The 18,605-nt window shown below is 54.9% G+C and overlaps 6 protein-coding genes across 6 annotated transcripts in view; 3 read left to right on the top strand and 3 right to left on the bottom strand.

The window, feature by feature from the left end:
- The window catches only part of PODANS_3_7390 (uncharacterized protein), a gene marked incomplete at both ends in the record, with an annotated part of 5,539 nt that extends 502 nt beyond the window's left edge, over positions 1-5,037 (bottom strand). Inside the window, 3 exons of the mRNA XM_001909507.1 lie at positions 3-4,381; positions 4,439-4,756; positions 4,875-5,037. Coding sequence (XP_001909542.1) covers positions 3-4,381; positions 4,439-4,756; positions 4,875-5,037 — 4,860 coding nt within the window. The remainder of the gene's footprint in view (positions 1-2; positions 4,382-4,438; positions 4,757-4,874) is intronic.
- A 3,279-nt stretch (positions 5,038-8,316) lies between these two features.
- On the top strand, positions 8,317-10,566 carry PODANS_3_7400 (uncharacterized protein; the record flags this gene model as incomplete). The annotated part of the gene is made up of 1 exon (XM_001909508.1): positions 8,317-10,566. The coding sequence occupies one exon, from the start codon at positions 8,317-8,319 to the stop codon at positions 10,564-10,566; it is 2,250 nt and encodes a 749-aa protein (XP_001909543.1).
- A 273-nt stretch (positions 10,567-10,839) lies between these two features.
- PODANS_3_7410 (uncharacterized protein) lies at positions 10,840-13,037 on the bottom strand (the record flags this gene model as incomplete). The annotated part of the gene is made up of 2 exons (XM_001909509.1): positions 10,840-12,201; positions 12,291-13,037. The coding sequence occupies 2 exons, from the start codon at positions 13,035-13,037 to the stop codon at positions 10,840-10,842; spliced, it is 2,109 nt and encodes a 702-aa protein (XP_001909544.1).
- A 1,091-nt stretch (positions 13,038-14,128) lies between these two features.
- PODANS_3_7420 (uncharacterized protein) lies at positions 14,129-15,319 on the top strand (the record flags this gene model as incomplete). The annotated part of the gene is made up of 1 exon (XM_001909510.1): positions 14,129-15,319. The coding sequence occupies one exon, from the start codon at positions 14,129-14,131 to the stop codon at positions 15,317-15,319; it is 1,191 nt and encodes a 396-aa protein (XP_001909545.1).
- Positions 15,320-15,541: 222 nt separating this feature from the next.
- PODANS_3_7430 (uncharacterized protein) lies at positions 15,542-16,152 on the bottom strand (the record flags this gene model as incomplete). Its single annotated transcript, XM_001909511.1, has 3 exons — positions 15,542-15,874; positions 15,940-16,054; positions 16,118-16,152. 3 exons carry the CDS (start codon positions 16,150-16,152, stop codon positions 15,542-15,544), a joined length of 483 nt encoding a protein of 160 aa, XP_001909546.1.
- A 370-nt stretch (positions 16,153-16,522) lies between these two features.
- PODANS_3_7440 (uncharacterized protein) lies at positions 16,523-18,553 on the top strand (the record flags this gene model as incomplete). The annotated part of the gene is made up of 1 exon (XM_001909512.1): positions 16,523-18,553. The coding sequence occupies one exon, from the start codon at positions 16,523-16,525 to the stop codon at positions 18,551-18,553; it is 2,031 nt and encodes a 676-aa protein (XP_001909547.1).
- Between the last annotated feature and the right edge of the window lie 52 nt (positions 18,554-18,605).

Below are 18,605 nucleotides of genomic sequence, written 5' to 3' on the forward strand. Positions count from 1 at the left end.
GGATTGCTGGTGGGGGGGAGGGTAAAGAGGCGACCGAGGATGATTTGCGGACGCCGTGGCCATTTTGCTGGGTTTGCGAGTTGGATCGTTGGGGGGTGTCGGTTGAGTCGTTGGGGAGGATGCTGTCGTATTTGGCCTGGATGATTGTTAGTCTCCGATAGCAAATAAGTAGAGGACAGAAAAAAACGTACCTGAAGAGCAGAATACTCCTCCTTGATGGCATCCAATTCGCCCTGCAATCTCACCTTGGCAGCATTCGCCTCCTCCAGCTGCTGGTTCCTCTCCGTCTGAAGCAGCGACAGCCTGTTGCTAGCAGCCTGGACCTGGTCGAAATTCTTATTAAGCTGGTCCTCAAGCTCCTCCACAAGCCGCGAGTTCTTCTTGTTCTTGACCTCGAGATCGACCACCTTCTTCTTCACCAACGCCACCTGCTCCTTGACAGGGAAGCCCTGCCCGGTAGGGCCCGTCTGCTTCTCCGACTCGGCAGCGAGCACCTCGGCCAAGCTGGCTCTAACAGCCTCGAGGTCGCGCATGATGGTGTCGTTGATGTTGGACAGCTCAACAATGTCCTGCTCAAGCTCCAGTCGCCTGCCTTGCTCCTCTGACAGCGCCTTTTGGGCACCGGCAAGATCGCTGATGCGGTCGCTGATCTTCTCGACACTGACATCCAGTCCGAGAGCATAGGCTACCTGGGTGGCAACCTTCATGAGCTCTTCGCGAGCTTCAGTCAGATCACTCTCAAGCCGCTTAGTCCGGTTGGCATGCTCTGTCTTGAGAGCAGCCAGCTGAGACTCCAGATCACGTCTGCCGGCCAGCATGATCTCGTTAACATCCTTCTGGTGGGCTGACTGCAACTCGTGAACGCTCTCCTGGTGAGCCTTGATAGATTGCTCATGGTCAGAGATTGTCGCCTCGAGTTTCGCAACCAGGTCCTTCTGTTCAGCTGCTTCGCTGACCGCCTCATCACGCTCCTTGATAGCCTGCTCCAAAGCCTCCTTCGTCTCCTGGTGCTGCTTCTCAGCCGCGGCCACCTTTGTCTGGCTGGTGTTAATGAGAGCCTTGTACTCCTCGATTTCGGTACGGAGAAAGTCGACAAGCTTCGTGTCTTCACCCCCGCTTTGCTTTGGAGTCTCACCAACTGCCCTCTCATTACCACCCTCAGGCTTCTCCTCAACCTTGACCTCCGAAAGCTTAGCAGTAAAAGAAGCAACCTGAGCCTCGAGCTCGCTGATAGTCTTCTTCAGCTGCTCCTCATTATCCTGCAGAGCCTGCACAGCAGACCTGTGCCTCTCCTCCCAGGTGGACAGCTCCTTCTCCAGCTCAGCAATCTTTTCCTCACTAGCTGCCAACTGAGCAGCCGCCTCCTCGGAAGTCTCGTTCGTGGCGGCGGTAGCATTAGCGCTCACGGCCGTCTGCTTGATCAGCTCCTGCAGTTCCGCAAACTGAGCCTCCAGCTCCTTCTCCCGAACTTCATTTGCCTGCTGCAGCTCCTTGATGCGCATCTCGCTCTGCTCCAGCTGATTCCTGAGATTCGACACAACTGCCATGTCCATAGGCGAGGCAGCCTTCAAACTCGACCGTTCACGGGTCAGTCCAGAGATGATGGTCATCTTGGTCTCCATCTCCTTCTTGGCCGTCGCGACGTTGGTCTCGAGCTCCTGTATCCTCTCGGAGCGAGCGTGTAGCTCGTGCATGGCGGCGTTGAGGTTGAGCTCAAAGTTCTGCATCACATCTGGCTGATCCTCAAAGTGCTCGGCGGCGATGTTTCGGAGCGAGGCAAATGACCTGTGAGCCCGATCGATGATCATGAGTGTTTGACTAGACTTGCGGCGGATGACATGGCCGGCCTTGCCGGAATCCTCGTTGGCGGCCTGAGCCCTGGCGACCTGGGTCTTGAGCTCTTCCACCATGTCGAGGGCGTGTTGATGCCGTTCCTCCAGCTGAGCGTACCGCTCGGCCAGTTCCTTCTCTGCGGCCTCCTTCTCCGCGGCGATAGCCTTCAATCGGCGAACCTCGGTCGTGGCATCGGCGCCATTTGTGGGCTCCGTTGGCGACTCGGGAGCAGAACCAGATTTGGGCACAGCGGTGCCAGCATCCGAGACATCCAATGTCGTAGACGGAGATTCTAGAGCCGACGAAAGCTCTGATGAGAGTGACCGCATAGAAAGATGTGTGGTATCCTTGGTCTCATTAGTTCTAGCGTCAGACAGGAATGAGGTAGGTCTTGTCAGCATTGGCGATGTCACCGAGAGAATCGAATCTCGCTGGCGACTAGGGTGCTTAGCCTCGTCCACCATATCCTGCAGCTGGCCCAAAGCCCGGAGAGCCTCCTCATACTTGGCATGGAGGAGATCATACTCGTTGAGTGTCGCCTCGTGCTCAACCCTAAGACCGAGAAGCTCTTGATTCATAGTCTCGAGTTTGTCGGCCACAAACTTGGACTGAGCCGGGCTCGTGGGATACTCAAGCACCTCGCCGTCGTTGGCCAACGGCGACAATTTCCGTGGCCTCTTTTGCCCATCAACTGGCTCCTCTCCCTCCTCCGGGATATCCTCCTCTCCAATCTCGGGGATGGTCTCTTCCAGTTGACTATGGCGGCTGACATGGCTGTGGCTGCGCGAATGGTCGGCGATGCTCCGGCTGGCCGTGCGCCGGTGACCGGCTCCGTTGGTGGCAGTGCCGTTGGCGGCTCCGACTTCGGCCTCGGGAGCCGGAGTTGTAGGCTGGATTTGATCCAACTCGTATAACAAAGAGTCCAGCTTTCCAAGGCTGCGTTGCCGCTCCACCACCTGCTCCAGCCTGTCAATCTCACGCTGCATCAGCTCAGCATCCTGGTCAGCCTCGGCAAGGCGCTCCTCCAGGGTCGAGATGTAGTTCTCACACGCAGCCTCGTTTTCGCGGACCCGGGCAATTTCTTTGCGCAACTCCATGATGATGGCTGTGTTCTTTTCCTCGCCTGACGTGTGGCCGTCCAACTTGGTCTCCAGGTCGTGCAGGTAGCTTTCGGTGTTGGCCTCGCGGTCCATGAGCTTCTGCAGCCGGGCCTGGAGCTGATTGTTGATCGTTTCGGCGTAGGCGCAGTTGGACTCTTTTTCCAGCAGAGATCCCTCGGTGCTGGACAGGGTTGCCCTGGTACTCGCTAGCGACTGTTCTAGAGACTGGATCGTCTTTTCGTACTCGAGCACAACCTGTTCCACCGCCTGCGCGAAGCTATTGGAGCGATTTAACCGCTCTGTGGCACTGTCACCCAGGTTCTTCTCGAGCTGGTTCTCCAACTGCTCCTCATCGCGAGCCCGCGCCAGCTCGGCAATGAGCTTCGCGTGCCGCTGGCTCAGAGCCGTATAGTTTTCCTGGGCATCCAGTAGCTGGTTCTGGAGTTCCACCTCCCGCTCACTCTGCCGCTCGGGCCTCTCGCCTGGGGCCAGGGTGCGTCGCTCTCCCCCGCCGCGTTCTGCACTCCGGATTTGCTCCCGCAGAAATGCTACTTCGGCCTTGAGACGATCGATTATGGCCTGCTTGTCCCCCTCCTCAACCTGCTGGATCCGCGGCTTGCTCTGGATCGCTCGGGCCCTCTGCGCATATTGAACCGTATTCAACGTCTCGCTCAGGTGGAACTCGGCCGGCGTGACACAGGCAATCATGTACGTGATGGCATTCCCGCCCAGTGAGTCTTGGAGCAGTCGTGTTAGCTTCGAGTCCCGGTACGACACATGCGCCCCGGCCTGTCGCGAAGACAGCTGCGAGATAACCTTGCCGAGTGCTGCCAGACCAGCATTGATCGAAATACCCTCCTTTGCCCGCTCTCCCTGGGCGCCCGTGTTCTTGAGACGCTCGCTGCCGGCTAAATCCACGAAATGCATTTTGCTGTCGGTCGTTACCAGAGATTCGCTCCCAGACAAGCCCTCCACCGGCATCGACATGCGCCTCTCTGCTCCCGTCATCGGCTTGCTCTTCTTTTGCACCAGGTTCAAGCTGAATACGGCATGGGAGCGCGACGATCGGGCGTTGATCGCTGTCGCATCCGTCTGTCGAACTATCGATCCTTGCTCCAGCACATGCATCAGGTCGTCCACCGAGTTGACTTCCACCTGTCGCAAACCGGTCAAAAGAATGTTACCCTTGACGTCTTCGCGAATCGTGACGGCTCCCCGTTCATGAAATGGGATGGTATCGTCGACCAACAGGTCTCTGAGCTGCTCGTTGTAGATCTCGACATATGACGCGCGCAAGGTCCAGTTCTTTTCCGCCCCTTTCGTGAAACTGACAGGCGGGTTCGAGAACCGAGCTGGTGTTCGGAGCTGTGACATGGAACTGCGGTTAGGGTTGATCTTTGGACCTTCCAACCGTTCAAACAGCGCAGTGGCGGCGCGTGGGATCACACCTGAATATCACAGTCAGCACCGTCTAGCAGTTGGCGCGGTTTGGGGAGTATACTCACCCATTTGCTCCAGACTGTCCTGGTCACCCGCTGTGCCCATCGTGTAAGATTTGCCCGCGCCGGACTGGCCGTACGCGAGAAGGGATACATTGTACCCCTGGGTAAAGGCGTTGACTCCCTCGTCTAGATACTCCCATATTCCGGCCTGGCCAACTTCGGGGCCGAACACTCTATCAAAGACAAAAAGCTTGCGGCCCTGCGGTGACTCGATCGACAGGCTCGTTGGCGAATGCACCTGGACCATGGATCGCTGAAACCGCTGAGGTATAAGCTCGAAGCCCGGGTCTTCGGGCCTTAGAGGTGGGCGCACGCGAACCACTGCTCAACATGTCAGAAATGCAGGTGTCCGTGGCAGCGGTGGCACGCGAGACACACAGTCGGTGGACGGCGTGCCGGGGGTTCACCAAGCGGGATCCGAGGTATGCTGTGTACTCACCAACTTTGACGGCGGTCTTGGATTCCTCGTCCGAGGCTCTGCTTCCTCCGGCCGACTTGCCCTGCATGCTCATGCGGCTGCTACTTCTCGGAGCCGGGCGGACCATGGCGCTCATTGGCCGTGCAGGCAGTGTGCCCGGCGACGCTGGTGGTGAGCTTGCCATAACAGCGAAGCGGGACTGGGGGCGTGGAGCTCTAATAAGTAGTAGGTCTCGATCTAATCAATCGACTTGAACCGGCGCGGTGGGACGGGCCACTCGATTTTTGCCGCAGTCGTCCTTGAGCTCGTACAGGTAGGTACAGCTAGGCCCAATCGTGGAACGTGTGACGGGACGAACCGTCTCTCGGTGGTTAAAAGGGAAGAGGCAGAAGAGGCAGAAGCAGAATATTCGTCTGTCTGTCGAATAGCAACGACCCCGCAAAAGGGCTTATGCTTCTGCACTCGGTCGTCTGGCAGGCGTCATATGTTTTGTCGTTGGAAATTCGTGAATTCTCCTGTGTGTCGTCGGCGGGTATTCTGGGGGAGTTGCTGTCTGATGCCAGGGGCGCTTGGAAGGTCCCCTTGTTTATTTGATTGCACCGACAAGGGTGGCGCAAATTACAAACGCGTCCCCTGAAGCTGCGCCGGGGGGGTTGACTGGGGCCGATTGGGGTCCCTGGAGTCGCTTCGCTATAAAGTTATCGACTCCGGATGCGAACCGGGACGTCACGATCGCACAAAACGCAACGTCGAGAGCCTCTCGCTTCCAGGCTGGTGAATTTTTTTTTTTTTTTTTGGTGTTTCGTTCTCCTTTTTTTTCTGTCTTTCGCTCTGCCAGTCAATGGCTTGTTAGTCGCTGTATGTGTTTTCCTGGTGGCTCGATGCGGTGAGACGGCGGCTCAGGAGAAAACTCTGAAGATTTTCCCTTCAGCTGCGAGCTCAGGTTTGTTGGCGAGAGAGGTACCGAGCAGCCCACTCAGAAGCCAGAACAAGCAAGCAGTGGCAAGCAGTGGCAAGCAGTTGATGAACACACAAATAGATATTGCAGCAGCAGAATAATAATGACAGCTCTTTCACTCACCGTTTCCCTCAGCAGCAAACTTCTCCCACAAACAGCTGCCCTGCGGAATTTGTCAGTTCTCTTCCAGTCCTTCAGTGTCACCACACAGGCCGTGTTGGGGGTGCCCGAGGCGGGACGGCCTTGCAGCGTTAGCTCGAGTAAACCCAAGCAACCAGATGCCAAAAGGGGACTAGCTCCCAGTGCGCACATCAGACGGCGGCTTCCCTCCGTTCTGGGGACGCGGTGCTTCCCCTGTAAAGGCCGAACGCTCTGGCCACCAGGTGACAGCTGGGCTTCCTATGGTAGACCTGACTCCGACTCTACGGATATTTCAAAGTCACCGGTGGACTCGGCCGCCGAGGTCCAAGGTGGTGAAAGACGAGACAACACCCATATATCGGACATTCCGTCTGTTCCCAGCAACTTTGGACATGACGATCTGCCTTTCCAGATCTTGTTTGTGTGCTTCCATGTCCACAGTGGAGTCTGGGATGAGCTGCATCTGAACTTCTCGCCCAGAGGTGCAGCACAGGGTTGCAACTTCTCCTGGATTGGACGAATTTAGCTGCAGAACAAGGCACCAGTTTTCATCCACTCACTGTTTGGGGGAACACCATCTGCAGGCACAACACCACTATTCGGCAGCACCATCCAATGATGGACTAGTTTCTACCTTCTACGCCTCTTCCTCCAGACCTCGATAATCTCATCGGTATCTTCAGAAGGGGCCACAAGACGGAACAGGTTACAGACGGCAAACATAATCGGCCTGTTATCGTCAGTGTCAACCCCCACCTAGCATCCCCCAACTTGAAGAAGCAAAGTTGCACCATACCATTCGCATTCCAACAAGATAAGATCACCAGACGCAGCAAAGATTTGCTCAATCAGGTGCCCCAGCCCCTCTTTTGGCCACCAGTCAGACGCTTGATAGCTCCGGCTGCCGGGCCCAAAGATATCCGTCCCGGCTGGCCGGTGCGGTACGGGACGGCTTACCTTGCTTACCTAGGTCCTCCTCCCGTCCCCAAGACCACACAAGCCAGACCCTAGGTCCGGAGCTGTTGGTCCATCCTCACCCCCCAATAGTCCGGTCCGGAGAAATCGGTGATGTACATGTGCCTCAGCAAATAACCGCAGCGGAGAATTCCTCTTGATGGTTAAAAATGTCCAGCTGTCACCCGTCAGTGTGATCAACTCCATGTTCAAAGTGTCCGCACTCAAACAGGACAGCTGATAGGCGGGACCACAGTTTCAGAATCTCTGGTTTTGCAGCACATCGCTCAGCAATGCCGCCGACATGCAACGCCTTGACCCCTTTTCCTTCATGCAAAGTCTACAGAGTGTAGAACCCATGCATAGAACTCCAGTTACAACCAAGCTTGATGAGTTTCTAAAGAGACACGGCATATAGCTTCATGGATCATGAAACCATGACATATGTTTCTCTCTTGCAATATATACTGCCATACAAACTGATCCCTTCATAATCCCGCTGTCATCCTCCTCGGTCTCGAACTCGTCTTTCACACCCGACAGACACGCCTGTGATACCCCATGGGGAGAGGCCACCGGAGACTTACTAGTCTCCCCCCTCCTCACCGGCGTTCCCATCGGAGCGGAGCGGTGCCGTATTCCCGCTGCCCGGAACCCGGTCCGATAGCAAAGGAACGTTTCTTTCCCAAAGCAGAAATGTTTTGGAAATCCCTCTCCCCCTTCAATTCAACCCTTGAGACATGTGCGCTCGGTTCTTTGGTGTGGGGAAGAAAACGGCCGTGCGCACGGACGGTATCTGCAAGAGGTCGAGACCCAATATCCATCACGACATCAGGACCAACTTTAGAAATTGCCTTTTTCCAAGGCGGAGAGCGGCGAGAAGTTCATCCTTCTTCTGATAGTGAGAGGAGAGGAGGTCCGAGCAATGACCACTGTGGTAAGTGATCACCAATCATGGCGTAGATCGACCACGTGCGATTATTTCCCGAATGGTTGTTTTATCTTAGCTCTTCCTATTCTCCGCCCTGGAGACCTCCGTACGGCCGTACATGGCTTGCCTTAGAGACGGATGAGGAAGGTAGACACTCGGAATATCTGCAGCTAGCAGAATGGAGATGTTGAGGAAATTATTGGCATTGAAATGGGGTTTGACAGGTGAAACTTCTAAACTTGACATTGACGACCGTTGAAAGCGGGGTTTATTCTTGGAGAGCCGACAGGGGTGGCAGGCAGTTAAGCTTTTCACGTGATATGGCGCTAGGTTCGCGCACTTCATGGCGCGTCTCTTTAGCTAACGAGAAACTGTCTCGACTCCAGAACGTCGGCCTTGTGTTGTTGCCCCCCGACGTCATTTAAACAATGGCCGGCACTTGAGGGTCCCCAGAAACTACACTATCCCACAAGCAACACATGACGTTACAAGGATCTCTTGGTTGCGCCTCTGCCTCATATACGATGACCGAGATTGTCGATCTTCTCTCGAGCTCTCCGCCTCGGCCACCCACAGCTCGCCAACCATCTCTCCCGGCTGCAGGCTCCAAACGGCCCCCACCTAGGGAGAAATCACCAATTATCGAAGATGCCCTCTTCGTCTCGGACGATGAGTTGGCAGCTAACCCAGTGGTTGGAACTGGGTGGTCATGGAAAGGGCCTAACGCAGAAGGACCAGCGACCAAGAAGCGCCGGATAAGCGCAGCAGACTCAATCGTATCGAGTCCAAAAAGGAACTCTCCGTCGTTGGCAGCTTCGATTCCTTCACCTTCTGCGCAGCCCATGGATCAGCAACGGAGTAGCTCTGTCCCTAAAGGAGTAAAGAACATTGGAGGAAAGTTCTACCGACCCGGGCTTGATGATTCGGAAGGTGAAATGGATGATGACCCTTTCCGAAGCCCGTCACCTAAGGGGAAAGAGGTTGCATCTACGCGAAGGGGATTCGACCAGCCAGAAATAGACCTTTTGTCTGACGATGAACCGGACAGTGACCCTTTCAGATGTTCGCCACCTAGGGGCAAGGAGACTGCATCAACACGGAGAGGTCTTGACCAGCCAGAAGTGGACTTTCTGTCTGACGACGAGCTTTTTGTGAGCGAGACACCCCATGATAAGGGGAAACAGCCGATGCCAGCTGTACCGAAGCGGAATCTTATGGCGGAGGATATCATCTCAAGCTCGCCGGCGCTGACGCAGCGAGCAAAGAGCACACTCAGCAAGACTGCTGACTGGGGTCCTATCTCGAGCTCGGCGCCCATTCCAGCCTCTGATATTGGCCACCCGCCGGAGCCATCTCGTCCCTTCCGCAAGACTCGATCAGAGGTCATTTTGCTTGACGATTCTGACGACGCCATGGATGATGTGGACTCCGATAAAGACGATATCCCTGATATTATGGACCTTGCCAGTTCCAAGCGAAAAACCACCTCTGGGTCAACCTCTAAGCGGCCGCCGACAGTTACCAAATCAAGGAACAAGAGGTTCACCACAGGTGTCTTATCAGCCAATGCTGTTGACCTCCCAGATGAGGAGAGAAAAACGCAACAAACGAAAACCCCCGCCGAAAAAGCAGCAGAGAAAGCAACCAAAGCCGCCGCCCTCGCCGCCGAAAGAGAGCGCAAGCGTCTCGAGAAAGAAGCCGCCAAAGAAGCCAAAGCCTTTGAAAAGAAAAAAGCAGCCGCCCTCGCAGAAGTGAACAAACTTCGCACCGACAAAAAGGTCTCTACCCCCGAAATGATTGTTGACCTCCCCATCGGCCTCAACCCAACCATCAAAATCCAGGCCAAGGAACTTCTAAAAGACCTCTCCGTCCAAGTCCAATCCTCCCGCTCCCCGGTTGACAACATCGTCCGCTGGAAGCGAGAGGTAGACGTGGAATACAACCCTGCCCTTTCCATCTGGGAACCTGTTCCCCATCGAATCGACACGGAGAAGTACGCCATGGCTATCATGCCCGCCGCTCGGTTTGTGGAGTTATGCCTCTCCCCATCCACCCCAAACCTGGACTCGCATGTTTCCTCAATGAAGTCCAGTTTTCCCGGATTTACCTTGATCTACCTAATCGAAGGCCTAAACCCCTTCCTCCGCAAGAACAAGTCCGCTCGAAACAGGCAGTTTGTCTCCGCCGTCCGTGACGGGCTCGATCCCCCTTCTAGCACCCAGCCCAACCGGCCGGCCAACAACAACCAAAAAATAATCAACGAAGACCTCGTCGAGCAATCCCTCCTCCAGCTACAGCTTGTTCACTCAGCTCTCATCCACCACACCAACGCCCCGATTGAAACCTCGCAGCAAATCGCCGTTTTCACTCAGCACATCTCCACTGCGCCGTACCGGCGGTTGAGGGATCAGACGAATGACACCCAGGCGGGGTTCTGCATGGACTCTGGGCAGGTCAGGACTGGGACCGAGACGAAGGATATTTATGTGAGGATGCTGCAGGAGATTGGGGGGGTCACGAAGCCGATCGCGGTGGGGATTGCGCAGGAGTATGGGAGCGTGAGTCGGTTGAAGAGGGTGATGGAGGAGGAGAGGCCGTTGATACGGGAGACGGTGAGGAAGGGGACGAATAGGGATGGGGGGTTTAGTGATCGGGCGATTGGGCAGGCTTTTAGTAGGCGGGTGCATAAGATATTGCTGGGGAGGGATGGGGGGAGTAGTGATATTTGATGGGGGGGTGTGGAGGGGATGTGAAGGCGAGCGTGTGTAGTATTATATATATGTGTGTGAGTTGGAGGATCTTGAAAAACACAATGGGATACCACCACCACAGAGTTAGGATATTTCTTAGATTATCAACATTACAATAATCTTATAATACCATCATGTCAAGCTAATCTCACTTGTCAAATCATGCTCCTTTGCCAGCCTCAATCTTCCGCTCCAATTTACTCCTGCCCCCAATGCCAACAAACAGTGTTTAAAACAACCCGCTCCCTCAGCTTACTTTCCCCCCTCCCCCATCAACCCCTCAGCAGCCTGCACCACGACCTCCACCACCTCCCTCCTCTTACTCCCCTTAGCACACTCCATCAACGCCTCCACCGCCCCCCCCTCCACCAACTTCCCCCTCGCCAGCCTCCCCACCTCCCCCTCAGAAAAAACCATATTCCTCACCACCACCGCCCCCCGATGCCTCAAATCCTCCCTCTCATCCCTACAAAGCCCCAACACAACCTCCACCCCCCTCTCCAGCCCCATAACCGCCCTCACCACCTCGTCAAACCCCGTCAAACTAGCCAGCGCGCCCCCCGCCGCGCTCCTCGTCTTGGGGTCCTCCGCATCAGCCAAAGCAACAATAACCTTGACCCTATTCTTCGCCTTTGGACTCCCATCCCCAAACAACGCAAGGGTTTGCTCCGGGTCCTGAACCAAATTGCACACCAACTCCACCGCTGCCGTGCAGACCCTCGAGTTGGGATTAAACAGTTGTTCTTCTACATCATCCCACGCCGTCCGAATAATAGACTTTCTCGTGTCATCGTCCGTAGAGGCGAGGTTGGTGAGCGCCATAAGCGACTCAAACGTAGGCAAGAGGTCCCTCCTGTCCGCGGTGGGGTCTGGGGTGAGGATAGACGCCAACGGTCTGATAGCCGCGCTCTGCGGGATCGGTCTCGTGCCCCCAAACACAAGCGCCGGGTTGGTAGAGATCAAAATCCTCGCTAGAGCCTGGGCAGCCGCACGTTTAGGTCCGTTTTCCGTTTCTGGGAGGGCCGTCCATGCGGCGATGAGGAGACGGACAGCCCCCTGCTGTGCGAGTTGACCGCGGAGAGGGGGAGGGGTGGAAAGGGCGTGGATGATGGATATGATTAACGCCAAGGAGGCCGCAGAACCACTCTTGCTTTGCTTGATAAGGACTGGTGTAAGCCCAGCCTCGAAAACGCGTTTGCATCTTTCTGTGACGTGCTCGTCTTCGTTTAGCGGGTCAACCTGCTGTAGTTTTCCAGCAGCGTTGGCATACGCCTTGAGCTGCCGTATCCTTTTCTCTTCGTCTGTTTCGATGGGTCGGTATCTGGTCAGATTGGTAAAAATGCTGAGCGCGCCGTAAATCATCGGGGACCTGGGAGGGGCTTCATCGAGAGCCTTGACAAGACGTTTCAGTGTCTTGGAGTCTTTGGACAAACTTTCCTTCACCTTGGGTTGGAGAGACGCGTAGGCTAAGCCCTCGATCGACGGCTGGACATGCTCGATTTCATCTTCGTCTAGCAGCATCCTGGTGAACCGCTTAGATAAGTCCTCGATGCTAGTCGTCGCCGGTTGTATCCTGGCTTCCGGGCCGGCGGTGGCTGCGGTAGATGGAACTGCCTTCAAGCGTGATGTCAGCCAGACATCATCACCATGAAAAGGCAGCACAAAATACGTCAATAAGGGGGAGTAAGGATGTGTTGGCTGACCCTCAGTTTCGCCAGTACCACTGCTGCGAGGTTCTGGACTTGCAGAGAGTGTCGTCTCATAGAAATAGATCCCTCCTGGAGGTGCATGTCAGGGTCGACCGTATGCATGGACTTGACGGCGTCGTCGGGATCCTGCTCGACGATCTCCTCAAGCCACTCTGTGCAGTACTTTTGGACAGCCTCTCGGCAAGCCGAGTTCATGCAGGCGGCATTCAACATCTCCAAGCACGCCGTCTCGACCTTTCTGCTTTTCCATTTCCGCCTCATAAGCGGGCCTAGACTGGCAAGAAAACCTTCACTCAGGAACAGCTCGGATGTGAGATCGGGTACAATAGGGAAGATGGTGGCAGCGACGCAGAAGGCAACAATGTAGTCATCGTAGGTCCCCCGTCGGACTCGGTCATGGAAAAACTCGGCCAATTTCTTGCCGCCATCCTCGCCGGCAGCTTTGAGGTATGCAGAGGTACATAGTGCGGCGTGGGCGCGTACAACGTCGGGCTGTCTCATGTCGAGGTAACATAGTATGGTATCGACACAGTCGCTATCAATCACAGTCGTGACAGATGTCTCGCCCTTCTTGGTAACCTCGACGTCATCGTTAAGAAGTCGTGTTAGTTCGCCGAGTTCTCTGACAGTCTCTTCGTCCTCCTTTCCACCTTCCATAAGACCTGCGAAGATGAGCAGTGTCTGATCCAGCCTTCCCAGAGGCTCGGGCGCCGCCGCGGCCGCTTCGGCTACGGTAGCCATGTAATTTGTTTGTGACTGATGTTGATGTGTGTTGAAGGTTGGTGATTTTGTGGCTGCAGTAGTGCAAATGTTAATCTTTGGAGGATAAGGTTTGGTAGGGTCTGGTTAGGCCGGTGGCGGGTAGGTTTTTGTCAAAGGGATGGCAGGTGTCAGACAAGATGTAGGCGTATAGATAGGTGAGATAAGATGAATCGAAATCAAACGTAGGATTCAGGTGCTTATCAATCGCAGGCGTCGAGGATATGGAAAAGTGGAATAAAAGGGCAGAGGATCGACCAGACCCGGAGTAACGTGACAAAGTGTCCAGAGCCCGCCAATCTGGAAAGTTAACCTCGAATCTGTCGTGACACGAGAAAGAGCCGTCCTCTGGGGATGGCAGTTGCCCCTCGATGCTGGCTGATGGAGCTCTCTCTCCTTTAGCATCTGATTGCGCCCCCACCCCTACGAATAGCGGCCCAAGCCAGCTTAGCGCCATCTCTATTGGAGGGGTGCGTGAACAAAATAATAGGACTCCAACATGCCTCGAAAGTCAATGAACAGATCTCAGATGATGATCAGCAGACCTTTTAACTCTCTTTCAAGGCCTCTTAACTATTTTTTAATGCCTTTCAACTTCTTACAAGACCTTTATTAACTATTCGAGGTCCTTTGACTATATTGACGGCCTATTCACTATCTTTGAAGGTCCCTATTTTCTTGTCCACAACGTGGAGGGGTACCCCGAAGCGGTCTTAGCCTCACGTGGAAGCGCGATGCCAGCCAGGATCGACCAGGGTTTCTTCTTGACTTTTTATCTTCGGGACGCGTTCCATCGCAATTGAGCGAGAATACGCGACGGACCTTCCCTGCCAAGTTCAATGTATTCGAGCAAAGACGGCCCACTGAAAATCGACTCCAGCTGAGTAAAGCCTTGCGCGCCACTTCAACCATACGTGACGTGACGTCTTGACGACTACCTTATCTATCTACGAATTGCGGTTTACCGAACAGGACATATTTGATCCAACCCCTCATCGATTTCAAGTGCCACTGCTCTGACGAAGAACTCAATCCAAAACACCTCGCCGCGCAGCGGGAACGGCTCGAAAAGAATGAGCGCCCAAGATGCGGTGGACGCCTCCGAGCACTACGAGGTCTCCAAGCTCGAAGATGTGCCCTCGTTGACCACCATCATCATCGATACAAACCCACGCGCTTGGGCAGCACTGGGGGACGTTCTTCCACTCTCAAAGGCCATTGCCAATATCCAGATATTCATCAACGCCCACCTAGCGTTAAGCAACACAAACCAGATCGCCATTTTAGCCGCACACACGAACCGAGCTGTATGGCTGTATCCAACGCCCCCAAAACCACCATCAGAGGATGTTGAGATGCGAGATGCCGGCAAGACGGATACCTTCTTAAACACAGCGAATAAATTCCCACAATACGCCCAAATCGAACACGCCCTCGTAACCTCCCTCCGTGAGCTCATCGGGAGCACGATACCACCGGACCTCAACGAGACCACAACTCAAATGTCAGGCGCCTTAACACTCGCCTTAGCCCATATGAACAAGACGGCGCTTGCCTATAGTGCGAGCCAGGCACTCTCCAACTCTACTGCAGGAACCACTGCCCCGGGCACAACCGCAAGCACCGGTTTGGTCGGTTTTCACGGCCGTATCCTCGTCATCTCCGTCTCCGACTCCGCCGCCTCCCAATACATCCCCACCATGAACGCCGTCTTCGCAGCCTCCATGTCCCGAATCGCCATCGATACCCTTGCTCTCCGAGGCAGTGCCACCTTCCTCGAGCAAGCCTCTTTCATAACCCAAGGCACATTTATTCAAGCCGCCGACCCTCAAGGCATCTTACAGTACCTCATGTTCGGTTTTGGAGTGGGTAGCGCATCTTCCGGGCTTTCAGCAGCACAGAATGACGGCTCCGGGCCACTGATGGGCAAATCAAAAACAGGCAAACAAAGAGAGGGAGATGAGCTGAGGAAGCCGGTGGGAGAATGCCTGTTTACGCCGGCGGCGGACTCGGTAGATTTCAGGGCCGCGTGTTTCTGCCACAGGAACGTAGTGGACACGGGGTTTGTGTGTAGTATCTGCTTGAGCATTTTTTGTGAGCCACCGCCTGGGGACGAGTGTTTGACCTGTGGGAATAAATTGGCGGTGGGGGATTATGGGATGATCAAGACACCGGATGGATTGAACGTGGAGCCGGCTAATGCGAGATTGGCGCCTTCTCCGAGTGCTAAGAGAAAGAGGAAGTTGGAGGCCAATGGGGAATAATCCAAGAGTTTATTAGGGGTGGCTTTCAGGGCGTTGAATGCAGAAAGAGCGAGATACAGGCGTTTTATGATTTTCAAGCAAAAGCATAGGGTTCTGGACTGGACCGGGGGCGTTAGGGAGAAGTATTACCTTCTGGTATCACAGCGCAAAATAAGACTCGATGGGGCGTTTTGTCCCCCTGGAAATACCATAAGGTTTCATTGCGAATTATAACTCAACTCTCTAAGCCCTTACAATATCCCACTTCAACTCCTTGATACTGACCTCATCACCAGCCTTTTCGTCATACTCGAACCACTCCCCTTCGTTGAGCTCCACGCCGGTGAACTTAGTGTTGGACTCTAGGCCGTCGACCTCGAACTCGCCCTCGGGGATGAATTCTACGAATTCGAGGCCGCGGCAGTCGAAGGTGATGATCTTTTGGGACTTGGGTGGCTCGCCTTGTTGGTAGGGGGTTGGGGCGGTTTGGATGGAGGCGGAGGATTCGCGCTTGCAGTTCTTGCACTTCCAGACAAAGTTGGCTTCGCCGCGGGAGCCGGACATTTCGTTTTCTTCCTGTGGGCGGGTGTGAGTGGTGAAATGAGTGAGTGTAGTGTGAGTTGGGGGGGGGGGGATCATACAAATCTGCTGACGCCTACGGGTTTGGGGTGGACTTCTCTGCAGGAGGTGCATTGGACTTTAAAGGTGTACCAGAAGGGGTGTTCTTTTGTGTCGGTTGGGCGGAGGTTTGTTACTCTGTGTGGGATGGATGTAAGCTATGAGCTCATGATATGGAAGAGCCGAGATACGTAAACATACCCGGAGAGCTCGGCTGTGAGTGTGAGGGCGAACATGTTGTGAGATTGGTCCTGGCTCTAGTGCCAAGGGATGAGTGAAGATGTGTATGTGTATGAAAGAGCTTGGACAGCCGACGCAAGGATGAGCTTCTCGTGATGGACGCGATGGAGGGGCACTCCTGCCCCGCTGGTGTTGAGACTGCGGGGCCCCCGTACAGCTCGTGTAATTACTGGGTATTACACCATAATTACACAACTTGGCGCGGGAGCTCGGGCCACCCCACCTTCGTGATTGCTCAACTCAGTTGAGGTCACAAAAAGCTCAGGGCCAGTCAACACTTTGAGCTCAGCCCACTAGACTGCCCGACAACACAACACCAAAACACCCAGTCGGTCCCGACACAAGATTGGCCGGCATGCCCCGAGGATGACAAGCCTTTGGTCAATGGCAGCCCGGCTGCAGGGCTGCCACTGTCGGGCGTGCCATCGAACCACACACACCATAGCCCGACGGTCGCCGCCGACAAGGGTGACGCCATTGACGACCAGTGCCCAAGCCCACGGACGACGAAAGGTTCTGGCCAGCGATGTCTTTACCGCCTGCTACACGGCTATCATGGCCACGGCCGCCGTGTTTGATGCTGGGCAGAAAGATCGTCGGAGACGAGAGCTCGACGAGAAGATTGAAGAGATAAAGCAGAGTTTAGCTGCGCTTGCCGAGGCAAACGGGCACAGCTTGGAGATTGATCAAGCGACTGGGGCTCCAGAGCCATCTGAAGACCTCATTGAGGAAGCCACTCAACAACTTTCGTCGTCCTCGACCGCTGAGAGCACAGTCGAGCCAACGCCCCAACCACCACGGCAAGCTGGGCGGAGACGACGACCAATACCTCGGCCCCGGACCGAGCAGGAGAAGCTAGCTCCACCACCACCAACGACGTTACGATACGTCTTGAACCATATATGCAAGACTAGGATGGTCACTCCGTATGAGAAATCACACAAGCTTTCAAGACCAGCTACAGGCTCTGCAACGTTGAGTGTCTTGAGTAACGCCTTGGCTGAGGAGGAAGCCATGATGAAGCCGTTGACCCCGGAGCCGGTGACCGAAATAGCCAGGATGAAAACAGTCGCCATGGTCAATAGTCTGGTCGACCGGCTCATCAAAGTGGCTTATTGGAGGACCGAGAAAGAGGCACCAGGAACGCATCCAGCGCTAAACAGCCCCGACTCTGCGCAGACTATGGTCAAGATGCTCCGGTCAGACGGGAACCCGCGCTACAAGGACACTTTCTTGGACGCAGAAGATGCCGCTAGACAGAGGGCTCGCTTGAACGAAGCCAATATGAAGGTTATCTCCGAGTTTAACCCATGGAGGAGGGAAAGATTTGTGGCCAAGATTTGCTTCAATATTCTCACCTGCGAGGTGTCTCCTTCGATCCAAAACTACAACACTCTTATATGGGGGTTCACGAATCTTGGGGAGCACGACCTCGCCCAAGCCGTGGTGGATTCATTCCTCAATGTCAGTCGCTTCCGGCCAACGCAGGCGACACTGCTGTGTCTACTCTATCACTACCGGGCAAGCCGCGATATTCTGGGCTTTCATACCATTCTTCGGAGGTTTTTCGGTCACGATTCCCGGGGCATGAGATTACGTAGGAGGGTGGCTATCACCCACTTCAAACGAGATCGCCATCAAGGAATCAACCGCCTTTGGTGGGCTGTCGAGGGAGACGTAGCTAGGATACGGGGCTACTACGTCCAGCGCGTCCCGCTAAGCCAGCCGATCATGGAGGCTATCATTGAAGGCCTGCTGGATTTTGAACGCACCCTAGATGCTGTTCAGCTGACCCAGGCTTGTCTGAACGAGAGTTGGGCCCCCAATGCCGATCTTTTCAGGCGATTATGCGAAATCATCGTAACACATGGCGATTGGGTAAGCGCGAAGGCGCTCATCCAAGGTCGCCTCGCAAAACTCAACCAAACCACATTTTTGCTGTTGGGCTCAGGAGACGGGAAACGTCCAGGCTTGCTGAACTTTTCGGCTGCTAGACAGTTTAGGAGAGTCTTGGCCATGACGAAGACGTTGTGGATTCATGATCAAAACACGGCCTGGCTCCAAGCTGGCGCAGAAAGGTTACGACACCTGGAGACAGCGCTCTGGCTCCTGGGGGTTCAGTCTAACCTTCATTTTGAGAGGTATACGACGCGGAGATTGGAGAGCATTCTTCGCTCGGCACGGCCCCTTACAGCTGATCGTATCGACCTTGTGAGCTCTGTCGTCGATAACATTGCCAAGAGGCACAGGTCGGAGGCTGAATTTCTTAAACACCTAGAGATTCGGGAAACTGTCAATGCCATGCACCGCGAATGCGAACTCACCAGGCAATGGCGGGAGCAAATTGAGCATGGCATTTGCGAGTGGCTGGCCAGGAAATTCAGGTTTGAGCTCTGAGGAGGGCAGAAAGCTACCTCAACCCAGCGATACCATTCACCAAACGATCTTT

Source organism: Podospora anserina, chromosome 3 (assembly GCF_000226545.1).
Source record: "Podospora anserina S mat+ genomic DNA chromosome 3, supercontig 2".
NCBI classification, from domain to species: domain Eukaryota; kingdom Fungi; phylum Ascomycota; class Sordariomycetes; order Sordariales; family Podosporaceae; genus Podospora; species Podospora anserina.